The sequence below is a fragment of the Dipteris shenzhenensis genome, chromosome 9, assembly GCF_047967505.1.
Source record: "Dipteris shenzhenensis isolate YYH24624 ecotype China chromosome 9, Dip_SZ_1.0, whole genome shotgun sequence".
NCBI lineage: Eukaryota > Viridiplantae > Streptophyta > Polypodiopsida > Gleicheniales > Dipteridaceae > Dipteris > Dipteris shenzhenensis.
Genome location: NC_141604.1, coordinates 41,099,530 through 41,124,321, shown reverse-complemented (window position 1 = coordinate 41,124,321; position 24,792 = coordinate 41,099,530). Strand labels below are relative to the sequence as shown.

Genomic DNA, 24,792 nt, shown 5'->3' with positions numbered 1-24,792 from the left:
CAGATGAAAACCCAGGCCTACACCAGTACATGGAAAGACAAAGCCATTCAAGCCTCTCAAGTGCACCTTTTGTAACAAGCTTGGTCATATGGAGGACAAATGCCACTAGAAGTTTGCCAAACAACAAACTAAGGACCATGCCAGTTGGGATGCAGCCGCCATAAGTGACGATGAAGATAACACCCCCCCATGGTGGAAAGGTGAGTGACTACTGGAATGGAACCAAGAACATGACAATGACGGTCATCGAACTGTGCAATGACGGTCTGGAACTAGACATGGCTCCCATGCTAACTCAGAGGCAAGTGAGCATGGCTCAGAGGCTAGTGAGCATGGTATAGACTCAGAGGCTCACCTAGCATGGCTCAAAGGCTCATCATGCATGGATGCATGACCAACTCAGAGGTCTAGGAGACCAATGCACCAACATCTTGAAACTCACATGCCAAGCCTAATAAATAGACCTATCAAAGCCAATACATGGCTCCCACAGTCCCTAGAGCCAAGAGGGGGATGTACTGTGGGAGCCATGTATTAGCTTTGATAGGTCTATTTATCAAGCCTAGCATGTGAGCTCCAAGATGTTGGTGCATTGGTCTCCTAGACCTTTGAGTTGGTCATGCATCCATGCAAAATGAGCCTTTGAGCCATGCTAGGTGAGCCTCTGAGTCTATACCATGCTCACTAGCCTCTGAGCCATGCTCACTTGCGTTTGAGTTAGCATGGGAGCCATGTCTAGTTCCAGACCGTCATTGCACAGTTCGATGACCATAATTGTCATATTCTTGGTTCCATTCCAATAGTCACTCACCTTTCCTCCATGGGAGATGTTAGGAAATGGAGTCAAGATGAGTCACTTTGGTGTGTTCTAGTGTGAGTTCTAGTCTAGTGTGTCCAATGGATGCCACGTGTCACATTGGGAGTTATCCCATATGCATTGGTGTTCATTTTTTTTATTTTTATTTTTTTCAAAGAAAGAAACCTTCTATTTATGATTGAAAGACTTCATATAAACAACAGCCCTGAAGGTGCTAAGTATGGAGAAAAAACAAGGCTGAAAGAAAAGACCGGCCTCTTCTAGAGAAACCCAACTCACTGCCTAGGGGATCTCTAGTACTTGGGATAACAACCGGGTGGGGGGCCTATACAACCAGCGAACCCCTCGCGAAGTAAAGATGTAGAAAACTCCTGCAGGCCAAGCCTTGCAAAATCGAGCACGCCTCTCGACAGCCGCCCTAGAGCCTAGGGTCCCATACTCCCAGGTGGAGCATTGGTGTTCATATGTGTGTGTGTGCTCTATATAAGAGTTGTACTTGTCTAGTGTCAAATTAATTAAGTAACAAGCCTACAACTTCTTTGGTATACATGTGAGTACTTTCATTTTGTTCATTACTCTTGTTATTTCATTTCCATTTCATTCTCTCTCTTTGAGTATTATTATCTCTCTTCCTAGCCTACCCTCTCTCTCTCCCTCTCCATGATGCACCTTCATGAAGTGGGGGCAAATATATCTTCAAAGTCGAGCGCGCGCATGTAGGAGCAAAGTGGAGACAGGTTGTGAACACAAGTGAGCAAGAGTGCACACACAAGAAAGCTTTAATAGAAATGTTCAAATGAAACAATACAAGTACTTTGTATATATAGTACCCAAGTACTACTGGTCAACCATAGGGTTGACTTTATGCCTACAACACCATATCTTTGTAATCTCTTACAAATCCCCCCCTCAAAGATATGGCTGAAAGTATCCTGGAAACATCTTAGGTATACCCTGCAGTACCTAAAGTACCATGGTTGCACAAATTCATCCAGATGGATATGCAACCTATGGAAGTACATGAAAACAATGTCATTGTGAATCACTTCACAACCCCCCTTGACATTGTGAGAATGTCTCTGATTCCCAAGCCATGTCGATGTCATAAGAAAAGATCTCTTGACAGGACTTTGGTAAAGATATCTGACACATTGGCCTCAGATGGACAATAGATGAGATCAATGAAGCCATCAGAAATACAATCCCGTACATAATGATAATGATTTTCAATGTGTTTCATGTGAGGATGAAAGACAGGATTGTTGGCTATGGCAATGCAACTCTGGCTGTCACAGAAGATAGAGTTTGCTTTGCCATCCTGTGCATGATGCAAGTCATGCAAAAGCTTCCTTAACCACATTAACTCCGTAGTGGCTGAATTTGCAATGTCCCCTGACCAATCTGAGTGGGTGAAACCACTCAGCTTTAGATCACAATCTGAAGCATAATACAAGCCAAGAGAGAGAGTGCCATGGACATATCTGAAAACCCTCTTTGCTGCATTCCAATATGTGATCGTGGGACAATGCATGAACTGGCTCAAAAGCCTTGTGGCGTAGGCAATATCAAGCCGTGTGGAGCATAGATATATCAAACTGCCAACCAACTGCCTGTACAAAGTGCCATCAAACTTTTCAGCAGTATCATGCTTACTCAGCTTGAGTCCCTTTTCCAATGGAGTAGCCACACACTTACAGTTCTCCATTTTAAATTTCTGCTACAACCCCTTCGAATACTTTGTCTGTGACATAGAGATACCATCATGGGTCTGCTAAAACTCAATGCCAAGACAATAGTCCAATAGGCCCAAATCTGTTTTGTCAAAGTTGTGACATAAAGCAGACTGCACTGCTGTAATTTGCTGCAAATCACTGCCAGTGAGTATAATGTCATCCACATATAGTACCAACATGACCAATTCTGATTTTTGCTGCAAAACATACAGATTTGGCTCTGTATGAGTGTTTACGAAGCCCTAGGACAGCAAAAACTGATGCATTTTCTGATACCACGCACGAGGTGCTTGCTTCAGCCCATATAGAGCCTTCCTGAGCTTTTACGAAGCCCTAGGACAGCAAAAACTGATGCATTTTCTGATACCACGCACAAGGTGCTTGCTTCAGCCCATATAGAGCCTTCCTGAGCTTGCATACCTTGTGCTCTTGTCCCTTCACCTCAAAACCTTGGGGCTGATGTGCATAGACCTCCTCTTTAAGATCTCCATTGAGGAAAGTCGTCTTGACATCCATCTGGTACGTTGACCAACCATAAAACGCAGCAAGAGAGATGACAGAACGAATGGTGGTCATCTTGGCCACTGGAGCAAATGTCTCCTCATTATCTATCCCCTCCTCTTGTGCATACCTCTTGGCAACCAAATGGACTTAGTATTTCTCAACTATGCCATCTGAATGGTATTTCACCTTATAAATCCATTTCGTGCCAACCACATTTTTCTTAATGGGCGCATCAACCAAGTCCCATGTGGCATTCTTCTCAATGGATTTAATCTCAGCTTCCATAGCTTTCTGCCATGCCGGATTATGCTGAGCATCCTTGAAGCTCTGAGGCTCATTTTCACCTTCCATCACTGAGGTCATCAAAGCAAAATTAACCTTTTTCTTATTTTTCTGAGTGCTGGCCCTGGTTTTCCCCAAAGTAGGCTGATCCTTAGCATCTTGTATAGTCAACCTTGCCCAACGTGGAATAGAGTTCTCTGCTGTACCACTCGGAGCTGCATCAACATCTTTAGTGGCCTCACGACGTTGATAATGCCTCCAAACATGAGGCTATCTATTCTTATTAATTGGCTGCAAATCTAAAACATTTGAGGGAGAGCCATCCTCAACATGTGGCAAGCCATTTGAACTATGAGAAGTAGAAGGGGAAGCATCAGGAGACTCCATCTCATCATCCTCAAATTGGATGATGTCCAAAGAGGTGTCATCGTATGGTGGCAAGTCTGCACTAGCGGGCTGCATGCACTCATTCTCAGCGAAGAGAACATCTTTGCTAATTATTACCTTCCTGGTAGCATGATTATAAAGCCTAAATCCCCTACTTTCAGTGCTATACCCCACGAAAATGCATTTGACACTCTTATCATCAAGCTTTGTCCGATGTGCATCTGGAACCAAAGCATATGCCACTGAGCCAAAATTTCCGAAATGACTAACCTTTGGCTTAAAGCCATACAAAGCCTCAAATGGAGTCGCATTAACCAAAGCTTTGGTAGGGCATCTGTTCTGAATATAAGTGGTTGTCACAATTGCTTCTCCTCAAAAAGCATTTGAGACTCTCTTGAATTTCAGCATGCATCTCGTCATTTCCATGAGAGTACGATTCTTCCTCTCAGGGAGTGGATTTTGCTGTGGTGTGTAAGGGCATGTCAAGTGATGTTTAATCCCATGCTGCTTCAAAAATCCCTGGAATGCATGTGACATGTACTCTCCCCCTCTATCTGAGTTGAGTGTTCCAATTCTAGAATTGGTTTGGTTCTCAGCCATAGCTTTGAACTCCTGAAACCAATTGAACACCTCAGATTTTTTCTTCATGAGAAAAAGCCATGTGAACCTGGAGAAGTCATCTATAAAGGTCACAAAGTACCTTGCTCCTCTATGTGTGGGAATAGTCATGGGGCCACATACATCACTGTACACTATCTGCAACACTCTGATTCAATTTGCCAAGTGTACACCCCTCACACACTTCATTTGCTGGTTGCTGTAATTTTGGCATTCCCTGAGTCAAGATATTGTTGTACAAGTAGGACAATGCCCTATGCTGGACATGTCCAAACTTGGCATGCCATAAATCAGCCTGGGCAGTGGGAAGTGTTTGCTACAGCCAATACCTACTGATCATAAGGCTGAGCATCAAGCTTGTATAAGCCTCTGTCATATGTGCCTATTGCTACAACCTCGTAGCCTTTCTTTGGATCCTTGATCTTGCATTGGTTATCCTGAAATTCGACCAACATATGTTGATCATGGGCAATGTTTGAAACTGAAATCAGATTTTGCCTCAAATCTGGAACATACCAAACATCTTGGATATACTTGACTTTCCCATTATCAAGCTGAATGGGAATGTGCCCACCAACTCCGATGATGTCTTGAGAAGCATCATTGGCACACGTAACCTATCTGCCATGATCAGGTGTGATGCTCTCAAACCACTCCTGGCGAGGAGTCATGTGCTTAGTAGCACCATTGTCGATATACCATGTATCACTTGCAACAAGGGAAGCATCCCCTGATTGATTTTCAGCATTCAAATCCCCCTCTGGCATCCATCATCTCATTAAATGCACCAAACACAAAATCTCTATCACCTTGGGCAAGATGAGCTTCACCATGTGCATCTGAAGCACGAGTTTCAGTGGGGGCAACAAAATTACTGCTAGAGCTGTCCCTTTGCCTCTTCTTTTCATTGGCAATCCTTTTCTGACACTCCGCGATGTAATGCCCTGGCTTCTTGAAGTAATTGCATTTGCCCTTTTTCTGATTTTTGCTTGAACTACTTGCATTCCCTCCTTGGGCTGAGTTGTATGGCTGTGTTTTTTTTTTTGGCAAAAAAGAGACTTCTATTAAGTATTAAAGAAAACCGTTAGAGCAAGCTCCATACAGGAATACGGGATACACCATGCAATGCATGAAAAGCTCAAGAGCCAAAAAGAAAGGATTGGGGCTGATAGTGCCATCTCAATCCAGTAGCAACCTCCGAGAAAAAAGGAGAACCCCTCCAACTTGAAGAAATACAGTCCTCCTAGAAGAGGCTGCTTGTGAAGGGCCCTACATCCTAGCCCATATGGCTATCAAAGTGTGAACCGTGTCACTCAAAATACCCGTGAACACCTGTGATGGGTGTGTCTGGGTGTCATCCAAGGCCTCTGTGCATCTGGCTCTCCAAATGTGCCAAGAGGAAATGCTAGCCAAAATCTCCCAAGAGGTGTCCACTAAAACATGTGAAGCTCTGAAAGGAATATGTGGTACATCCTGAAGAGAGCAGGGCTCTATCCATATGACCACAACCTCCAAGATCCTAGGGCCAAGAGAAGAGGGTCGGGGTCTAAGTACCACTGCAAGGCCGCTCCATGGTCCACAAAACCAGTAATCCTGACAGGCTGAAAGACAACCTCTAGAAGAATATCATCCGTGGATCTAGAGAGTATACCTCCATCCCTAACATCAAAGACCACAGCATCTTCCCTGAGACCTTGAAGAGCGATCGCTTGTAGAGGAACTGCTGTCCTCGAAAAAGCTCCCACGCAAGTGGTGGAAGTAATAGGCATCTCAACTGTCCAATCCACCGGGATGGCTGCATCTATCTGCTGAATCCTGCGTGCTACCCCTCTGAGGTGACTCACGAATTGTAGCCTCTGATCCTCAGGTAGCCTGATAAAAGCCTTCCAAGTGCCTACTGTGTAGGCGGGGCCTCTCTCCCATCCAGACCACTCCATATAATGGGAAGTGCCCTGAGGTCTGCCATGCTCATCAAGTATACTATCGTTCCAAATGATCGGCTGCCTATCAATCTCTTCAAGGGTAGAGGGCGGAACCCTTCGAAGAGTGTTTCTGAAGCTCCCCCAAGCTTTGAGGATGGTTTTCATGAGAGGAGGGGCAGGAGACCTGAGAGAGGCGGAAGTGAAAATCCAGAGAGGGATGTCCACCCAATCATGTTTTCTAAGGTAAGTATGCAAGCCCAAATGCGTGCAAAAACGAAATCTTTCCAAGGTTCCTGCCCAAGAATGAGTCCCCTCACCACCACCTTACAAAGCAATGCCCTGCACTGCAAGTCCGGGTCAATGATATTAAGGCCCCCTTCCCAAGTAGGGATTATAATGGTCTCCCAGACCACCCTCGCTGCAACATCTGCCGTACCATCAAGTCCACTCCATAAAAAATTTCTGACTAGTCTAATGAGCTGAGTGATGCAATCCCTAGACCGAGCGGCACCAGCAAGAACACACAAACCAGACGGCAGCCAAGAGAACCTGGTTCACTACCACAACTCTAGAGGCAAGGTCGAGTTTGGCTGAGCTCCAAAAAAGGAGCTTTTTCCTTATACTTTCTAGTACTGGGGCAAACTGCTGTGTTGGAGAGATGCCCAATCCTACCTGGCATCCCAAATATCTGACAGGAACACCCCTCTGAATCCAAGAAAAGCCAATGTCAACTCCCCATCCTAGAGTGTCCTCATCACTGATCCAAAAGCCAAAGGATTTATGCCAATTAATGTGTGCCCCTGCAGCTGAGCAAAAAATATCCAAGGCTGTCCGGAAAGAATCAAGTGACTGCGAAGAGGCCTCAATAAAAAAAGCAGTGTCATCAGCCAACTCATAGTCAAGAAGCTCCTGCTCCTGTCTCAAGGGCAATCTCAACCCATAAAGCTCAGCCTGAGATATAAGGAAGATACTCATAGCTTCTGCCACAAAGAGAAAGAGGAAGGGGGCTAAAGGGCATCCTTGACGAACTGATCTGGAAATGTGAAACCTGTCACCCCTTACCCCTCCAATCAAAACCTGGCTGTGGGCTGATCTGTAAAGGGAGGCCACCCGTCTAATTCATGCATCTGAAAATCCAAACCGTAGAAGAGTGCCCTCAAGAACCCCGATCTACTCTGTCATAGGCTTTCTCAAAGTCCAGGAGTAGAACTGCCAGCCTCTGCCCGCTCTACATAGCCCACTCTGTGGCTTCCCAAAAGGAAAATATATTATCAAATATGCTCCTACCATGCACAAAGCCTGTCTGAGTATCATGGATGAGGTCTGGAAGAAGGGGCTGCAACTGGATGCTGATCGCCTTGGCCAGGATTTTGTATAGAGTGCCCAAAAGAGTGATGGGTCTCCAATGGGATACAAAATTCATGTTGCCACCTTTCGGGATAAGGTGTATGAGTCCCTCGGTCAGTGAGTCAAGCATCTCATCCGAGCCCAAAATGCCCTGCAGGGCTGAGGTAATATGATCACCTATCATATCCCAAAAGGCTATAAAAAAAGGAGTAAGACCATCGAAACCAGGGCATTTGCCCTTATGAAGGGCGGAGAGAGCACTCTTCAACTCCGTGTTGGTAAAGCGTGCATCAAGTGAGCATATCATCTCTGGTGTGACCAACACAGTTAAACTTTGCCAAATCTCATCTCTAGCCACATCTCTGGCCTGTGTGTCAGGATCTGAGGAAAGAAGGGAGGCATAGAAAGCCGTTGCTAAGTGCATGACGGTATCCGGATGAGACTGCAAAACACCATCAGAGTCAATAAGCTGCCTGACACTCTCTCTACTATGTCTGGGACCAAGTGTAGAGAAAAAGTGTTTATTGACTCTCCCTCCCATCTGTATCCAAAAGGACTCCCGTGCATATGGAAGACATACTCTGCTCTTTGATCAAGCTCTTTGATCAAGCAATGTCTACAAGTGAGCCCTTGCCGTAGCAAGGCGCTCCTGTACCCAAGCATCTAATGGTCGTTTCTACTCCTCCCTCTGCAAGGCTGCCAACTGCCGATGGATACCAATCTCCCGCCTGAGTACCTCACCTCGCCAAGCACTAGCAACGGAGTGATAAAAGTCGCTGATACTTACAAGTGCTGTGACCACATGTGAAGGACTGGCCACCCCCCCTTGCATGTGAGAAACCCCGGTCTCCAAGACTGCCTCTGTGAGGGTCTCATCCGTGTATAAGGCATCGGGGATCCTGATACTATGAGACCGTCCTCTCAGATGGGGCTCTGAGATTGACAAAAGTACCGGAAAATGGTTGAAAGTGGAAACACCAGGTGCAATGCAAACTCTCCCCCCTCTATCAAGAGCCCAGTCATCCACATAGAATCTGTCAATCCGGGCATGGATAGGCATCTGCACCCTATGTTTCGACCATGAAAACAAAAGTGACTGAGACTGAACATGAAATGCATCATCTGACCAAACATCCCTATCACTGAATCTGAACAAGAAGGCATCCCAAGCTGCTCTCTCGAGGGAATGAATACCACCTTCTCTGCCCCCTTGCTTATCAGAAGGTGCCTCAACCATGTTGAAGTCACCTCCAATAATCCACGAATCTGCAATGTCAGCCCACGAGAGCAACTCTTTCCAAAACAGAACACGGTCCCCTCTGTTGTTCGGAGCATAGGGGTTGAGGAAACCAACCTTACATCCGTCAATCAGAAGTAGAACCCACTGGGCCCTGGAGGGGGTTATGGTACCGTTTCCAATGATCACAGAGAGAATAGAATCTGAAACTGATATGCATGTACCTCCTCTGGTTCCCAAGGCAGGAAGCCAAAAAGTCCGACCTGAAAGCAGCTTACCTGACTCGAAGCAATCTCTTACATCCAGTTTGTGTTCCTAAAGAAAAAGCATGTCTAGGGAACCACCTAAAACACCTGGATGGAGCTGATTCCTGATCAGCTGTCTACGATGGTGATGAGGGATGCCGCCCAATCCTTGTATATTTCAACTGGCTATCCTCATCTGCGGGAGGAAGCGGGTTGGAATACCTTACCCGACCTGGTGGCGGAAAAAGAACCCTCCACCGGAGTTGACCTCCTGCCATACACACTAGGTCCAAGGGGAGGAAAGTCCACGGGTGAGGCAGAGATCTCTCAAAAGGGATGCCGATAACTGGCTCTCTGAAAGTGGAAGGTACAAAATCATCATCTGGGAGGTCAAAGGTGTCCTCCAGAGCGAAAAAGGAGTTCACTGAGCCAGTCCTGGGGAGGGGGTATGAAGGATTCCTACCGAAGCAGGGAGAGAATGTAAGACCCCCTTCCCTCTATCCACAGAAGGAGGCACCTGTACTAAGTCCTGATCAAGAAGTGTTGCGGATGAGGTGGCAACAACCTGGGCTGCTGAGGAAGGTATAGCCTAGATCCTGGGGTGGAGTCGAACAAGGCTCCTGAACACTAGTCTCCTTCCAAGGCTCCAAGGGGGTAGCCTTTGAAGCGATGGATGTGTGATCTGAAGTAGAGGTGGTGCGGGGTGCAGGAGGGACTCGTGTAGCCCTAGGAGGGGGGGGAGCCCATGTCTGAGGTGGTGCCTATGGAGCGGTAGGTCCTGCTCCTGCTCTCTGTTGTAAGCTAGTACGAGCTGGTTGCTTTTTGGGCCTCTTTTTCTTCTTTGGGCAATCTCTGGCGAAGTGCCTCGAGGATCTGCAAATCCTGCACGGGTCCTGCTGACCTGCAACCTCAAATCTCTGGCGGAAGAAGGACCCATCTATAGAGAAACGATAGGGTTTGCAGTGGAGCGATAAAAAATAGACGATACTCAGACACAACCGAAGAACGGAACTCAAAAAACATAGTGCCTGTTTGGTAATATGAAAAACTGAATACAAGAACCTCAAGCCGTTGTGTCTCAAGGACCGTGGCTAAGGTGAATCAGAAAGATGATTCCATGTAGAGAAACAGTAGAAAAGATAGCAGCACAGGGAGCGAAACGCAGTCCTCCGTGTAGCTCGATGATGACGAAGATGATGAAGAGTTGGAGCTGCCCTAGAGGTAGGAGAGGATGGCAGCAGATGAAGAGGAGAAATGTGGAAGCTTGTCAGGCAGCAGTCAGGAGCAGATCTGGAGCAGCACAGCTGGAGGTTCAGGGCTAGATCTGAAGGAGAGGAATAGAGAGACAGAGGATTTGGGGCAGGACTAGAGCAGAGGAGTAGATCTGGAGCAGGAGGGGCTGCAGCAAAGGATCGAGGAGGTGAGGAGCAACTGCAGGTCCAGTCCACTGGGTAGGGAGTCTTTTATAGGCCTGACCTAGGAGGTCGGCCAGCTGGTCGGTGGGCTGGCCAACTGGTCGGCCAGGTCTGGGTTGGCCAGACCAGCTGGTCGGCCTGATTCTGGCCAACATAGGAAGAGGGGGGATCTCTGCTACCACACCAAATCTCTCGCCAATAACTGAAAGAAGCCGGTGATAAACTGAGGGGAGACCAGGGAACCTGATGAAAACAGAAACTCCTTGCTTGTCAACAAGGTCAAAGCCCAGTTAAAAAGAAAACAAAAAAATCCTCCTGTAGCCTAGAAATAGAAACCTGGCCTGTAGCAGGTTTCTCGTGACGTCCGGGGAATCTAGGCACACCTGAAAGAAACCTCGTCCCAACAAATGAACATCCTTAAGGTGGGGGACGAGCTCCTAAGGAAGCACCGCAAGCATCCAATCTCTAGCTTGTGACCTAGAGGGGTGGAAGCCATGGATGCGTGCAAAGAGAGTCATGGAACACTCATGCTCCAAATCCTTTTGCAATTGTTGTAGCTCGTCTTTTGAGAAAGTGACAATTCTCGCGGTCGGTGTGGGCGGTAACGGATTGACTGAGTGGGAACCCATTTGTCAATTGAGGTGAAAAAGACCGATTCAAACGCAAGGAAGAACTCCGTCCACTTTCCTGAAGCCCAGGAGACCCCTAAAGGAGAATAGGGTACTCTAGATGAGGGGAGAGGGTGAAAGGAAGGAGGGAGAGAGAGGATGAGCAGAGGAGGAGTCAGCAAAGGGATAGGGGGGGCAGCAAGAGAAGAGGAGGGAGAGGAGTGGAGGAGAAGGGCGGGGGGGGGGGGGGGGGGGGGGGGAAGCAAAGAAAGAGCGGGGGGGGGAGGCGGGGGGAGTAGCAGGTAGGGGGGAGGGGAGGGAGGAGGCAGCGCGCAGGGGAGGAGGCAGCCTGCGGGGGGAGGCTGCAGCAGCGCGGGGGGGGCTGCAGCAGCGAGGGAGGGGAGTCGAAGGGGGGGAGGCGGGGGGTAGGGGGGAGGGGAGGGAGGAGGTGGGGGAGCAGCAGGTAGGAGGGGAAGAGGCAGCACGCGGGGGAGGAGGCAGCGCGCAGGGGGGGGCTGCAGCAGCGAGGGAGGGGAGTCGGGGGGGGAGGGGAGGGAGGGGGCAGCAAGGAGGGGAGGGAGGAGAAGCAAGGAGGGGAGGGAGGGGGCAGCAAGGAGGGGAGTAGGAAGGAGGGCAGCAAGAGCAGCGGGGAGCAGCAACAATAGGGATTGCAGACAGTGCTTTGATACCTATGGCTGTGTTTTGGCTCAAACTTTTTGTGAAATTTGCCTTTTCCACCACCCATGGCAAGCGCTTGCTCACCCTGACGAGAGGCTTTGGCAAAATTTGAGCATCTCTCCTCTTCCTGCAACAAAAGCCCAACTAACTCATTGAACGAGAGTGGGGCTGCCCTAAGAACAATAGTCAATGAAGTGACGAATGTGCCATATGAGGGCGCTAAGCTAACGAGAGTAATAGAGACGAGCTTCTTGTCTTCTATTTCCTCATCAATACATGCGAGCTGATCACATAGATCAGTGATCCTGCCAATATGATCATTGATGGCGTGGCCTTCCTGCATCTCGAGATCCTTGAGCTGATTTGTCAAGGCAATGGCCCTTGCCTCGTTCTTAACATGATACATGTTTGCCAATCTTTCCCATGCTGCCTTTGTATCCTTGCACGACTTGATAGTCGTCATAATGTGCCTCTTCACATTTGTGGCAATCAAAAACATCGCTTGGACACTGCGGCGGTCAAACTTCTTCTGCTCCTCCGTTGATGCTATGGAACTAACAGGAGGGGCTGTAGCAGTTTGCTGTCTGCTTGTAGTGTCTGCTTGTAGTCTAACCCAAAGAAGCTGTGCTGGATGTAGATGAGCTTGCTAGTCTCACCTCATCCCCCCTAACGATATCCCACAAGCCCTTACCAACCAAGATGTTCTTAAGCATGAATGACCACAAGGCAGAGTTTGGTCCATCTAGCTTGTCACCCTCGGACGAATTACCAAAACTGTCTGAAAGAGTCAACATGATGCAAATGGGATACCCACAAGCTGCAAATGTACCTACAAAAAGAACTGCAAGTCCCAAAAGTGCAACTGGCTGCAAATGTGCCTGCAAATCCCAAACTAATACGGGCTGCAAATGCAAAGTACGACTGGCTGCTCCGAAATGCCACTGACTACACAATGCAATCACTGCAAAAATGGCATCAACCAATCACTGCACTTTGCTGCAATCTGAAGTGCAATCCCAAACTGAAAATGCACAACCCAAATCTGAAAGAGCGCACCCACGAGTGCTCAAATGCATCCAACAAAGCTCAAAAGCATCCACAACTGTAAAGTAACTGCAAATGCGCCCAACAATGCAGAGTATCTGCAAATGCACCTAAAAGTACAAGAGTATGGGCTGCAAAAACAGTCCCGAAGCGAAATACACAGCTCAAAACACTTACTGAAAGTGCACCTTGGCCCGAAACACCTGCAAAACAGTCCACTGACTGTGTGGGCAAGCTGGAGATGACAAAGGAGCTGAAGTGATCTTTTGGAGTTGAATGAAGCTGTCGGGAGTACTTCTGAACACAATACACATGTAGACAAGAGCCTGGAGAAGTATGGAGACGCCTGGAGCTGCTAGAACACACCCGGGAGAGACTAGAGCTGAAAAAGGTCCAAATCTGAGCAAAAATGCCCAAAAATAGCCAAAAACTGCTCGAATCGCCTTCTAATAAGTCGTACGGGCTCGAAATCAGGTGCCGACAAGTCGTACAGACTCGCGGCACTGTCGCGCAACTGTACGGACGGGGGAAAACCCCCCCAAAAAAAAAAAATTCGCCTAAAATGGTGCAGGACAGATTTGTTTATATGCGGGCAGCTCCGAAATTTCGAAAAACATCGAAATCGGACCTCAAAAGATCAAAAAACAGCCGCTGAACTGTTGGAGCTACCTCAAACAAAAGCTAGAGAGCTGAATGTGACAACCAGGAATGCGCACTAGAGCACCAAGCTTAGGGGAGTCTGGAAGCAAGCGCAGGAATGGGCTGTAGAGATGGAAGCGCTCTGATACCAAATGTAGGAACAAAGTGGAGACAGGTTGTGAACACAAGTGAGCAAGAGTGCACACACAAGAAAGCTCCAATAGAAATGTTCAAATGAAACAATACAAGTACTTGGTATATATAGTACCCAAGTACTACTGGTCAACCATAGGGTTGACTTTATGTCTACAACACCATATCTTTGTAATCTCTTACAGCGCTCACACACATGTATGTGTGTGAGCGCTATAAGAGATTTGATTTATTTTTTGTTTGGGTGCGCTATTGGGCACTGTGGACTCTATGGATAGACAGAAATCATAGAGTCTTTAGTGATCCTACTTTTCCATCTTTTGTTTTTTTCAAACGATCTCTGAGGCAATCATTCTATGATTGCTTTTAGACTCATTTGATTGATCACGATGTATATCTAGCTTATACTGAGATTTTCAGTTGAGTAGTAGTTACTCCACTTTGGAAGTAACTATGAATGTAATTATTTCACAGCAATAAAATATTTCTTCACAAAAAAAAAGTGTGCGTGCGCGTGTGCTACCTTTGGCATTGTTCGTGCTCTCGTGAGTTTTTTGATTTGCTTCGACAACGCCTGCAAGCGAGATTCCCATTTGTTCCGTTTGGGAAGTTCTTCTGGCTATTTGGGTTTCATCCATCCAGACTGGAGTTTCATCTTTTCTTTGTTTGGGTTCGCTAGTAGGCACTATGGACTTTATGAACATATAGGAATTGTAAAGTCTTTGGTGATCCTACTTTCTCTCTGTTTGGCCTTTTTAGGCGTTCTCTACAACAATCTTTCTGTGATTGGTTGCAGACCCGCTCCATAGATCATGAGGTCTTTTTGACATATACTGAAATTTTCAGTTGATGTAATTGTAGCACCTTATTTTGAGGTTGCTACTCATATAATATAATCAATCAAAGATTTCACCCAAAAAAAAAGTGTGTGTGGTACCTTTGGAAAGTTTTTTGAATCTTTGGGATACACCCACCTAGACAAGAATTTGATTTTTTTTTTTTTAAATTCACTACTGGGCACTCTGCACTTTATGGAAGGATCAAAATCATAGAGTCTTTGGTGATCCAACCTTTTCACTTTTTTCTTTCTTTAGGCACTCTCTACAACAATCTTTCTATGATTGCTTGCAAACTAAGTATATAGATCATGATATGTATCTGTCTTATACTGAGATCTTCTCATGATGTATTTTTCCACATTCCGTTTTTGGGATAGTGCTTTTGTAATATAAAGCTATAAAATTTTCACACAAACAAAATGTGTGTGTGTGTGTGTGTGTGTGTGATTTCTCTTGATGTATTTTCAAGCTATCTAGTTTGGGACTTATGTATTTTGACATATCCCATTTTAGGATAGTTACTTTGTAATATAATCCAAAAATGGTTGTTGACCATATTAAAGGTTATTTGCATGATGGCCTGCATCCTTCGCCATATGACTTTGTTCCCCGTAGGCATATCACAGATAATATTGCCAATGCTTATATTGGGATTGAATATGCCAAATACATGCAACAGGATGTTTAGCTCTTACAGGTGGATATTGCAAAAGCCTTTGATACAGTTCAATGGGAATTCATCTCGCAAACAATGCGAGCTTTGGGATTTGGAACAAAAATGCAGCACGTTATTTACTGGCTTTACAGGGACAGCAATGTTGCTTGCATTCTTTCTGGAGATATCTCTGATGAGTGGACTCTTCGTTGTTCGGTCAGATGTCCCCTTAGTGCTTTATTGTATGCCATTGCTACCCATCCTATGCTGCAATATACTGATCATCTCGTTGCTACAGACTCCCTTCATGGTTTGGAATTGGATGCAAATCACAGCATGGTTGCTCAAGCCTATGCTAATGATTCTTTCTTTACCCCGAAGAATACGCAGAATGATCTTTCTGCTTTGATGCAAGCTCTCTCTGTTTATGGTTTGGCAGCTGGTCTTCATGTAAATTTTCAAAAGTCTAAGCTGCTCCCATTGCATTCTAAAGGCTGGCATAGTCTTTTGTGGCCAGGGGAAATCATTCTACCCACTCAACTTGTTCATCATCTTGGTTACCCTTTGGGGTGGGGTCTCACTCGTCGTCAACAAACTGATTGGATAATGGTCAAGCTTCGGAAAAAGCTAGAGTATTGAAAATTGGCAACCTGGCCTTTGCATGTTCGGCTTCGGATAGTGCAGTCCATCCTTGTGGCTTATATTCAATTTTATTTGCCTTTTATCCTGTTCACCAAGGTAGATCTTGCTTCTTTCATGTCTACCATTCTGGATGGAAATCTTCTGGCGTTCCAAACATGGCAGAAAAAGTCTTAGGCTGCTTTCAGTGCATCAACTTTGTTCTCCTAGGATGCATGGTGGTTTGAACATTACAAATATCCAAGTGCATATCCTTGCTCACAGGGGAAAAATGTTGCTGCAATTTTTGCAAGGTGATCAGCTTTGGGCTCTTATGATTAGATCTCTAGTCACACATATCAGTATTTCTGCCTTTGGTCACTAGCAAATCAATTACTGGGATTTCTTATTTGGTCGCATCAATGGCACTTTGCCTGGCTGCCCTTTGGTCTCCAGTTTGCTTCTTGATTGGAAGCACATCCTCTCTCATCTGGAATGGCATGGTCGACAATCCTTGCTGGGTAATTCCTTGCGAGCTGAAAGCATTCACTAGTCGACAATTTTTCAATCTCCACTGGCTTTACAGGAACCTCACCGTTCCTACTTTGTTTCTCTTAAGGGCATCACTTCTGTTGCTGATGTTATTCATGATGATGGCCCTGTGCTACCTTTTTCTCTGGTAGCTACATGGTATGGCTTGGGTTCTCATTATCGTGCTTTGTGGCAACAAATTGCTTATATGCTTTCGCCTTTTGTTCCGATTCCTCCTTTGGAACTTCAGGACAGGTTGGAGGATTGGACTTTGACTTCCCTAGGGTCCTCTTCTTGCCCTTTGAGACTATCTCAGATTACCAAAATCCTTTTGCCTCAACCTTGGGTTTCAGAGAAAGGCAATTCTATTTGGCGAATGCATCGCCCAGCCAAGTGGTGTAGAAAGAGATTACAGTAGCTTTGGGCCTACAAAGCTCCTCTTCGGCAACAGGTTTTCTTCTGGCGAGTGCTTCTGGGCATTTTTCCATCTGGACAAATGTTGGCTCGTAGACACATTGCTCCTGCTCGTTGCCACAGATGTTTGAGTTCTCAGGAGACTGTGCCTCATTTATTCTGGTTTTGTCCATGTTCTCGTGAGTTCATTGATCTTCTTCGGCAGCGCCTGCGAGTGAGATTCCCGACTATTCCTTTTGGAAAGTCTTTCTGGCTCTTTGGTTTTCATCCACCCAAACCGGAGTTTCATCTTTTCTTTGTTTGGGTTCGCTATTGGGCACTCTGGACTTTATGGACACACGGGAACTGTAAAGTCTTTGGTGATCCTATATTTTCCTTGTTTGGCTTTTTTAAGCGTTCTCTGCAGCAATCCTTCTTTGATTGCTTGCAGATGCACTACATATATCATGATGTATCTAGCATACACTGAGATTTTCAGCTGATGTAATTTTGGCTGCCTCGTTTTGAGGTCGCTACTCTTGTAATATAATCAATCAAAAGTTTTCACTAAAAAAAAATATGTGTGTGTGTGTGTGGATATATATGTCCAAACTCCATACATATGTACACACACAAAGACACACATAAATTAATGAAATGAAATGTTATATCAATGTCGTCTTGAGATCCAACAAGATCTAAGGGACAAACCCGGCATAGTAATCTCTTGAAGAGCTCTAACTAGCTACTCCACTCATCACATATTATGAAACCCTCAAACTATTTATTTTCTAACTCAGACGATTCCTTTCTCTGCTTCCAAGTCTCCTCAATGTAGCTCCCGATTTTGAATTACCTGCACGCGCGTGCGTGAGAGAGAGAGAGAGAGAGACAGACAGATATATTAATTTGGTGCCAATTTTGTACTCAAAATAAGTTTTGAAATTATGTCACAATATAACACTTTAGTCAAAAGGCTAGCGTCTTGAAAGCTGGTGTACCTCAATAGTGAGATAGAGCTAGGAAATCACATAATGGAGACGACATGAGATTGAGGCACAAGGAATGATGTGATAGATGGATTGATAGAACCACATACAATGTGGCTTATTTATAGGTTGGGCAAGCCTTACACACTACATCATAGGTGAGGCCATAGAGGTATATTTCCTGCCCTCACGTGTGGTGTCACACACAATAGAATCTAATCTAGACTAGGTCAAAAGACCCTACAACCTTCCAAAAGACCAGTGGACTCTAGGACACTTCACACCCACACATGTCTAAGCATAGATGACACACACGACTCTAGAAAGCCCATTCTCCATCTCTCTCTCTTCTGAAGAGATAAGCCCGAGACATCTGCACTAAAAGCTTTCTCCTCAGGGACAGTATAGAGTCCAGCTTCATCTTCGTCTTCATCACTCTCCTCTGCAACCATGTTTGCCTGCTCTTGTGACTGTTCCTTTTCCATTTCCTTTTCTCTCTCCCCAGAGAAAAGGAGCTTTCATTAAAGCTTGAAAACCAACCATATAGATCAGCAAAACCAAAAGGTGCCGACCATGGGAATAAACCAAAGAAACAAAACGTGGTTGTCAAAACCAGCCTGTTTTCGAGGAATCCACCTCATAGCCTAGGGAATCTCTAGAACATGGGCTAGCAACCAAGGTGGAGGACTATACATCCAACGAATACCTCTCGCGGTAATGATATAAAAGGTGCCTACAGGCCATGCCTTGCAGAAACGCTCCCGCCTTTTGGCAATTGCTCTCGAACTTGGCGTCATGTGCTCCCAGATGACACGCAGGGTATAAATAATGTCCTACTAGATAGCGATGAGAGTGGCCGCCAGAGGGACTTGTCCTCCTCCCATCACTAAGTTGCACTAAGCGATTTAGATGTTCCAAGAATTGATGTGTCCATCTCCCAAACACTATCCTCTGGCAAAGGTGCACGGTGTACGCGAGCTAGAGGCACTACATCATGTGCCTCAATCCTAGCTACCTGCTGGCCATGGATCTTGTAAGCTAGAGAGACTGGGTCAATCCGGAAAGCATTACACCCCTCTATAAGCTATGCAACCATCCTCCATGCGAAATCTTGTTACATCCGCTGCGTTTTGGCCACAATCTTGAAAGCTGTTGACCACATCCTCTATGCTATTGGACACCCCTAGGGACAGTGGGAAATCGTCTCTAGCACCTTGTCTATGCAGCAATGGCAGCTGCCACCCAATCCGCATCTACTCCAACCAAGGGCCAATGGGCAAGCCTCCATAAGCCATCATCCACAAAAAATAAGAGATCTTCGGTCTCAAGCTGGTCCAGAGACGCAACCAAAAGCGAAAGATAACCTCCCGGGCTCAACCCAATAACGCTCTCACAAAGGGGTCTAGGATGCTGCCTAAAGCTGCATGTGGCAGCCAATAAGAGAACAAGGGAACCTCCTCCACTCTGTCCAAGTGACCTACACGAATAGACCAAAACCATTCATTCGGGTCCAACTGGATATATCCTGCAAAGGTTTACCCTCCCACAACCAAAGGCGCCATCGTGCTCCCTCCATCTCTAAAAAAACTTAGTTAGGGTCAATAGTCCAAACCTTGCCTAATCGGCCCACTATCCTTTTTCACTGCTGCCACCCTAGACTGTCCAAGATCTCCTCATCCCAAGGTCCCTCTTTGTCTCGGACTACAAGAGGCCCCCCATCCCAACCCTGTAGAATCTGTGACGGAAATAGCCCATGGCTGCTATAGGAACTATATCCTAAGAGGCACTCCTATCCATGAGAACTCTTCGGACCAATGATGGGGGCTCCAGGTGGTGCTTAGTCCCTCCCACAATGAGTCGGAAATTGTTGCATCAATCTCTGCTCCCGACATACCTGCCCCCCTGAGATGTGAAAGTGCGGAGTCATCTCCACATCCCAAAGGATCTTGCTGGGCCACTATCATACTGTGCCCATTCAATATGCGAACGCAGTCCTAGCATCCGGCCATCAAATATGCACCATAGTTTGCTACAAGGATACGTCCTCCACCAATTTCTTTCCTGATCTGCCCATTTGCAGATCAGGAGAGAAATTGGTGGAGCAGCTGACCAAGAGTTTGTTGAACGTAAACATGGGCAGCAATCAGCAGAGACATCCGCAGCATAAGAGGTTTTCTTCAGTACGGCAGCAGGTCGATGGTGCGAGGGCTCGACTTGAGTGATGAAAACTGAAGGCATGTCGACGTAACTGGAGACAGTGGTGATGCAGAAATACTGTCAGGTCCAAACGCTAGTATAGCACGAAGGTACACGTCTAGAGACAGTATCCGGTAGCAGAGCAACGTGCAGCTATAGTTAGAAATCAGTGCAGAATGGGTGCAGGCTGGAAGAAGGAATGCATGGGCAAAAAATAGAGACGGCGCAGATCAGCGATCCTCCTCGTGAAGCATCGAATGATAGTGATGGGCTGGAGCTGCTACATCATAAGATGTCATCCATTTATGCTGAGGAAGAAGGAAATACAGGTGGAGGTTTAACCCTGATACCATGTCAGGAGTCATGGTGAGAGGAAGAGAAAGCCATGCAATCACATGATGGAGACGAGAGATTGAAGCACAAGGAATGATGTCGTAGATGGATTGATAGAACCAAGTACAAGGTGCCTCATTTATAGGCTGCACAAAACTAGTCACTAGAGGGATATCTCCTGACCACCCATGTGATGTCATACACAAAAGAATCTAATCTAAACTAGGTCATGTGACCCTACAGCCTCTCAAAAGACAAATGGACTTTAAGACGCTTCACACCCACACAACTGAGGGACACTCACTCTACTACTCTAGGACTAGCAATAAGACTCCAGTATCCAACAAAAAGCACTTTGCTATTCTCAAACAAGTCCCAATTCAAACCCCTTATTCTAGGCTTTGCATGAGTTGAGCAATGACTTTAGTTGTTTTTCCTCACCTGCCTCCATCCTTGTCTTGCACCTCGGTAGCTGTAGAAAGAAATAAGAAATAGCGTTACTACATCAGCTGCGCAGCCAAAGACAGTGAGTGTAGTAAAGGAAGTTGTATCAATGGTGGCCCAAATCTTCAAAGCAACAGCGACTAGTAAACAAATAGGATGATGCTATAAACCATCTGTTCATCTTTCTGTAAACACAAACTTGTTTTGCAATATTTTGAACCCAAGCAAACGTCTCGACAGCCTTGGCCATTGTAAGGAAACCATGGTACAAGAAGTCTGATCATTTTGAAAAGGATATAGGTTCTCAGAACAAAGAGCGAATGCATGATCAGTCCCAACCTGCCCATCCGCAAAACCACAAGAGAGGGGAGAAAAGAATTAGTAGTCCTCTTTTAGATATTAACTCAAGCACAAATCTATGGTTAGATCTTACAGATGTAGTCCTAGGGAAGATTGACTCCAAGATTTAGGTCATAAACTTTACAGAATTTGTCCCAATTGAAACAATTTTGCTACTAAAAATCACACATTGAGAAGATAACAATAAGCTATCCTCTTGCATACAGCGACTACAAACCATTAGTAAGCTCCATAGACAATAAACTAATACTTGATGGGAAAAGGGCCAAGAATCAATGGGAGAATGTCCATACATCTGGGTACGAAAAATAAAGGAGTCAAGGTCCAGCTGACCGATTGGGTGCCTTGTTCACTCAACAAGAGGCCCTGCAGGGCCCCACCTTGATGACATGATGTTTTGGAAGCCATTGATGGTTAAGGAGAACCTTGTCTGTAAGTTTAAAAAGCTGTGGTCTTAAGCAATCTCTATGTGCCTGGTACGCATGCATTAATGACTATTTTCACAGTATTGGCTTTATTTCAGAGTGGTATTAATCCCGATCTATGCACTAAGAAATCTGGATATGGCATTATTCTTTGTGGATGATTTAAGTATTACCAATAGCAATGGAAGTCTCATCAACCAAGCCATGATCTTGCCATCGAATTCAAGATGGACTTGGGCACTACAATACTGCCTATACGTAGAGGTATGGAGAGATGGGAGAACCACATTCATTATAGCTTTGGATTAAGAAAAAATTAATACGCATGAATGTAAGCCTCCAGCCACTCCAGTGTGGATCACAGGGATGTGTACCTAACAACATGGACACCACCTGGCCATATTATAAAGCTGCATATAGGGCTGGGCTGGGAGCATGGATTGTGGTAGATGTTCATCAGCCTTTGGGTAGTGGGGTTACATCATGAAACAGCAAAAAGCAACGTACAATTTCTCACTTAAGTGCAACGAATGCCACTGTGAGACAACCCAAACTACTCTAGGGGTTGGAGCTTCAGCGCAAAATCTCAATATCATATGTTGTGACAATGCTATTTGTGTACAACTAGCAAGTAATCATTTTTCCATGCTTGCACTAAATATGTAGATACATCATCATGTTGTAATAGAAAAATAAAAAATGCAAAAGTCAACATAATTTGGCGAAATGGGCTATTCTCCTCATGTTGATATAGTCGACAGCCACTTATTTCTTGGCATAGCTTCTTATGCGTTTGGAATGTAGCTGATCGGTATTACCAATTGGTTTGCACTTAATCTCAGGACCTTTCTGAGTTATATTTTATACGTATGGTAGGCCCCATGAGTCCCATACAAGAGCACCATATCAGTGCATCAGAGGAATTTTGAATTTTGTTGACATAGGGACATATTCACAGCAAGCAATCAATCTTCAGGTGATGCTTGAATCTTTTTTACATGCTCTCTGTCAATGATTCAGTGCTTGAATTTGTATCACTCATAACATGATGATGCAACAATTATTTATCCTAAGCATCACGGAAGTGCCTTGAAATTATTATCTATGCAGACACAACAATGCAAATTTTTCTCTTATACTTGAACATATTCTTGGCCTCAAAATAGAAATGCTGACAAACTTTGTTGCTCACGTTTCTATTACCACCATTTCTTGTGCGTTTATGACTCCTTCACACGTTTTCTCTTCAAATTGGCTTACCATCTTAGAATTGAATGTTGAGATTGCAAGGCAAAGTAAGGCTGCAACCTTGATCTGATGTATTGTATTAATAATACCTTGAGTGCCACACGGCATTCAGCTGATCCCTACTTCAACACTAAACATCCAACTTCCGTCTCTTAACTTTCAAGCAGGACAGAGCCATATTTTAATGGTTGCTAGGAGAAAACTGCAAGTTTCTTTCGCCAAATAAAGTAGAGAGGTTTTAAGATAGTTTTTGTGCTCAAAACAAGGAAAATTTTACTGCATCATGCTTTCAATTGTTTCATCAAAATTATTGGAACTCGGGGCGCAGGAAAGGGCTCGTCACAATACTAGAGCTTTCCTGATTCAAGTTGATATGCAAAATGCAGGATACGGACATTGAGCGTCTACAAAAGAAGCTTGGGGAGAACAAGGATAGTGATGGCCTTATGCATAGGTTGCCTATGTCCATGCAAGAGAAGATGGACAAGTGGAAGGCAGACATACAAGTACGCATGGGATCTCAACTAAGCAAGATGCAGAAGGAAATGGTCCAATGTTGGATGCTAAAACCAGCCACCATCTCTTCTTATCAAGGGGATGGAGACTCGAATCACCACCCTTAAAGTGGAAAATGAGACCTTGACAGCACATACTCAATTCTTCAAAGAACAGATTCAGCCACCCATCAATGATGAGCTGAATAGCAGATAAAGACCCTCCAAGAACAAGAGAAGAAGAAGGCAAATGAAGAAACCACATGGGCTGAGACTATTAATAAAGACACAAACGACTAGAGAATAAAGGGATCCTTGGTGGCACGCCAGGCAATGGAAGAGTTGAAATAAAAGCTCAGGAAGGAAATGGCAGCCATGCAGGCTACTATGCAGGGGAACCGTGCTGAATTCACACAGCAGATAACTAAAGGACAAGTCACCAGTGTCTTTCACGAGAAAGCAATTCAGAGACTTTCCAAAAGAGTTGTACGTGATTCAGATTACTGGATTTGAGAAAGAGCGATAAAGCTTGCGGAGATCCTTGTGTCTCACTGACGAGCGAAATGTCCTCTCTAAGAATCAGATCTCTTGCATGCCGCTAATAAAGCTTACGTTATAACAAAATCGGTTGATTCTGCACGCGCAAGGCTAGCATCTCTCTGTATAGCATCAAATAGCAATGAGTGCTCAGCTGGAAAAAATTGGAAAGGGATTAGTGTTTTGATAGCAATTAGAAGAGCTTTGCTTCATGTCTGCTTCTATTCAGCCGTTAAGAATATAACTTTTAAGAATATTGTCTTGAGACTCTATGACGTCTTCATGCGAATTGAAGGTATTATGTTGTGTATTCCTTGTCGTAGGGAAAGAGCATTGCAAAAATTATGCTCGACACCGTTTCTAGAATAGAGAGCCAGCTGAAGCAACCAAACGTTATGCCTTCTTTCCCACGTGGTCTTTCGTGGCATGAGACAATGCGACGCCATTATGTCATTCTTTGAAGTATTTTTTTGCGCTTTCAAAGCACCGTTTTGAATTCCTCAATTCAAAAAATGCCATCTCCCAAGCAATTCTCGTGTGGCTAGAGACGGGACACAATTACAGATTTGACCGCATAATGAGAATGGAGCACCATGCGATTCACGGAGCTTTCCATCTTTCTCCTCTAGACAAAATCCTCCCTCGCGCTTTGCACGTTTACATGGCTCCTAAGAAGAAAAAATAAGGGGAAGGGTGGGAGCATGAAGACGAGGGAGGGAGGTACCGGAGAGCAGACGAGAGATGGAAGCCAGGTGCGGAGGGCCAAGGAGATGGAGCTGAGGAGAGGAGGGGAAGCCATAGAAGTTGACATGAAGAAAAGAAATGGAGTGAGGTAGGAATCTGTGAGAAGCATGGCTTCTGCGAAGAAGATTATGAAGATGAAGATCAAGAAGACGAGGACGAAAGCGGTTTCCGGTTTTGAGATTCCTGGTTTTTGGAAAACCGCTTTTCGACAAACGAGGAGAATATTCTGTGCCCTTGTCCATGCCTCTCTAGATCCAAGCCAACTTTTTCAGCATTAGCCACTCTCCTCAGGCTTAGTGCACACGCACGCGAAAGTGCGGCACTCGTGGTGGCGAGTTGCACGAAAAACGAGAGAGA

At 45.4% G+C, this 24,792-nt stretch overlaps 1 protein-coding gene across 3 annotated transcripts in view; it reads right to left on the bottom strand.

Moving 5' to 3' along the window:
• The window catches only part of ABCC13 (multidrug resistance-associated protein 11), a 340,660-nt gene extending 316,134 nt beyond the window's left edge, over positions 1 to 24,526 (bottom strand). For all 3 annotated transcript variants that reach the window (XM_087378873.1, XM_087378874.1, XM_087378875.1), the window contains exons 1-3: positions 24,416 to 24,526; positions 20,926 to 20,966; positions 20,625 to 20,709 (exon numbers count right to left, since the gene is read on the bottom strand). In XM_087378873.1, the coding sequence (XP_087234999.1) occupies positions 20,625 to 20,709; positions 20,926 to 20,966; positions 24,416 to 24,502 (213 nt within the window). In that variant the 5' untranslated portion in view covers positions 24,503 to 24,526. The remainder of the gene's footprint in view (positions 1 to 20,624; positions 20,710 to 20,925; positions 20,967 to 24,415) is intronic.
• Positions 24,527 to 24,792: the final 266 nt, after the last annotated feature.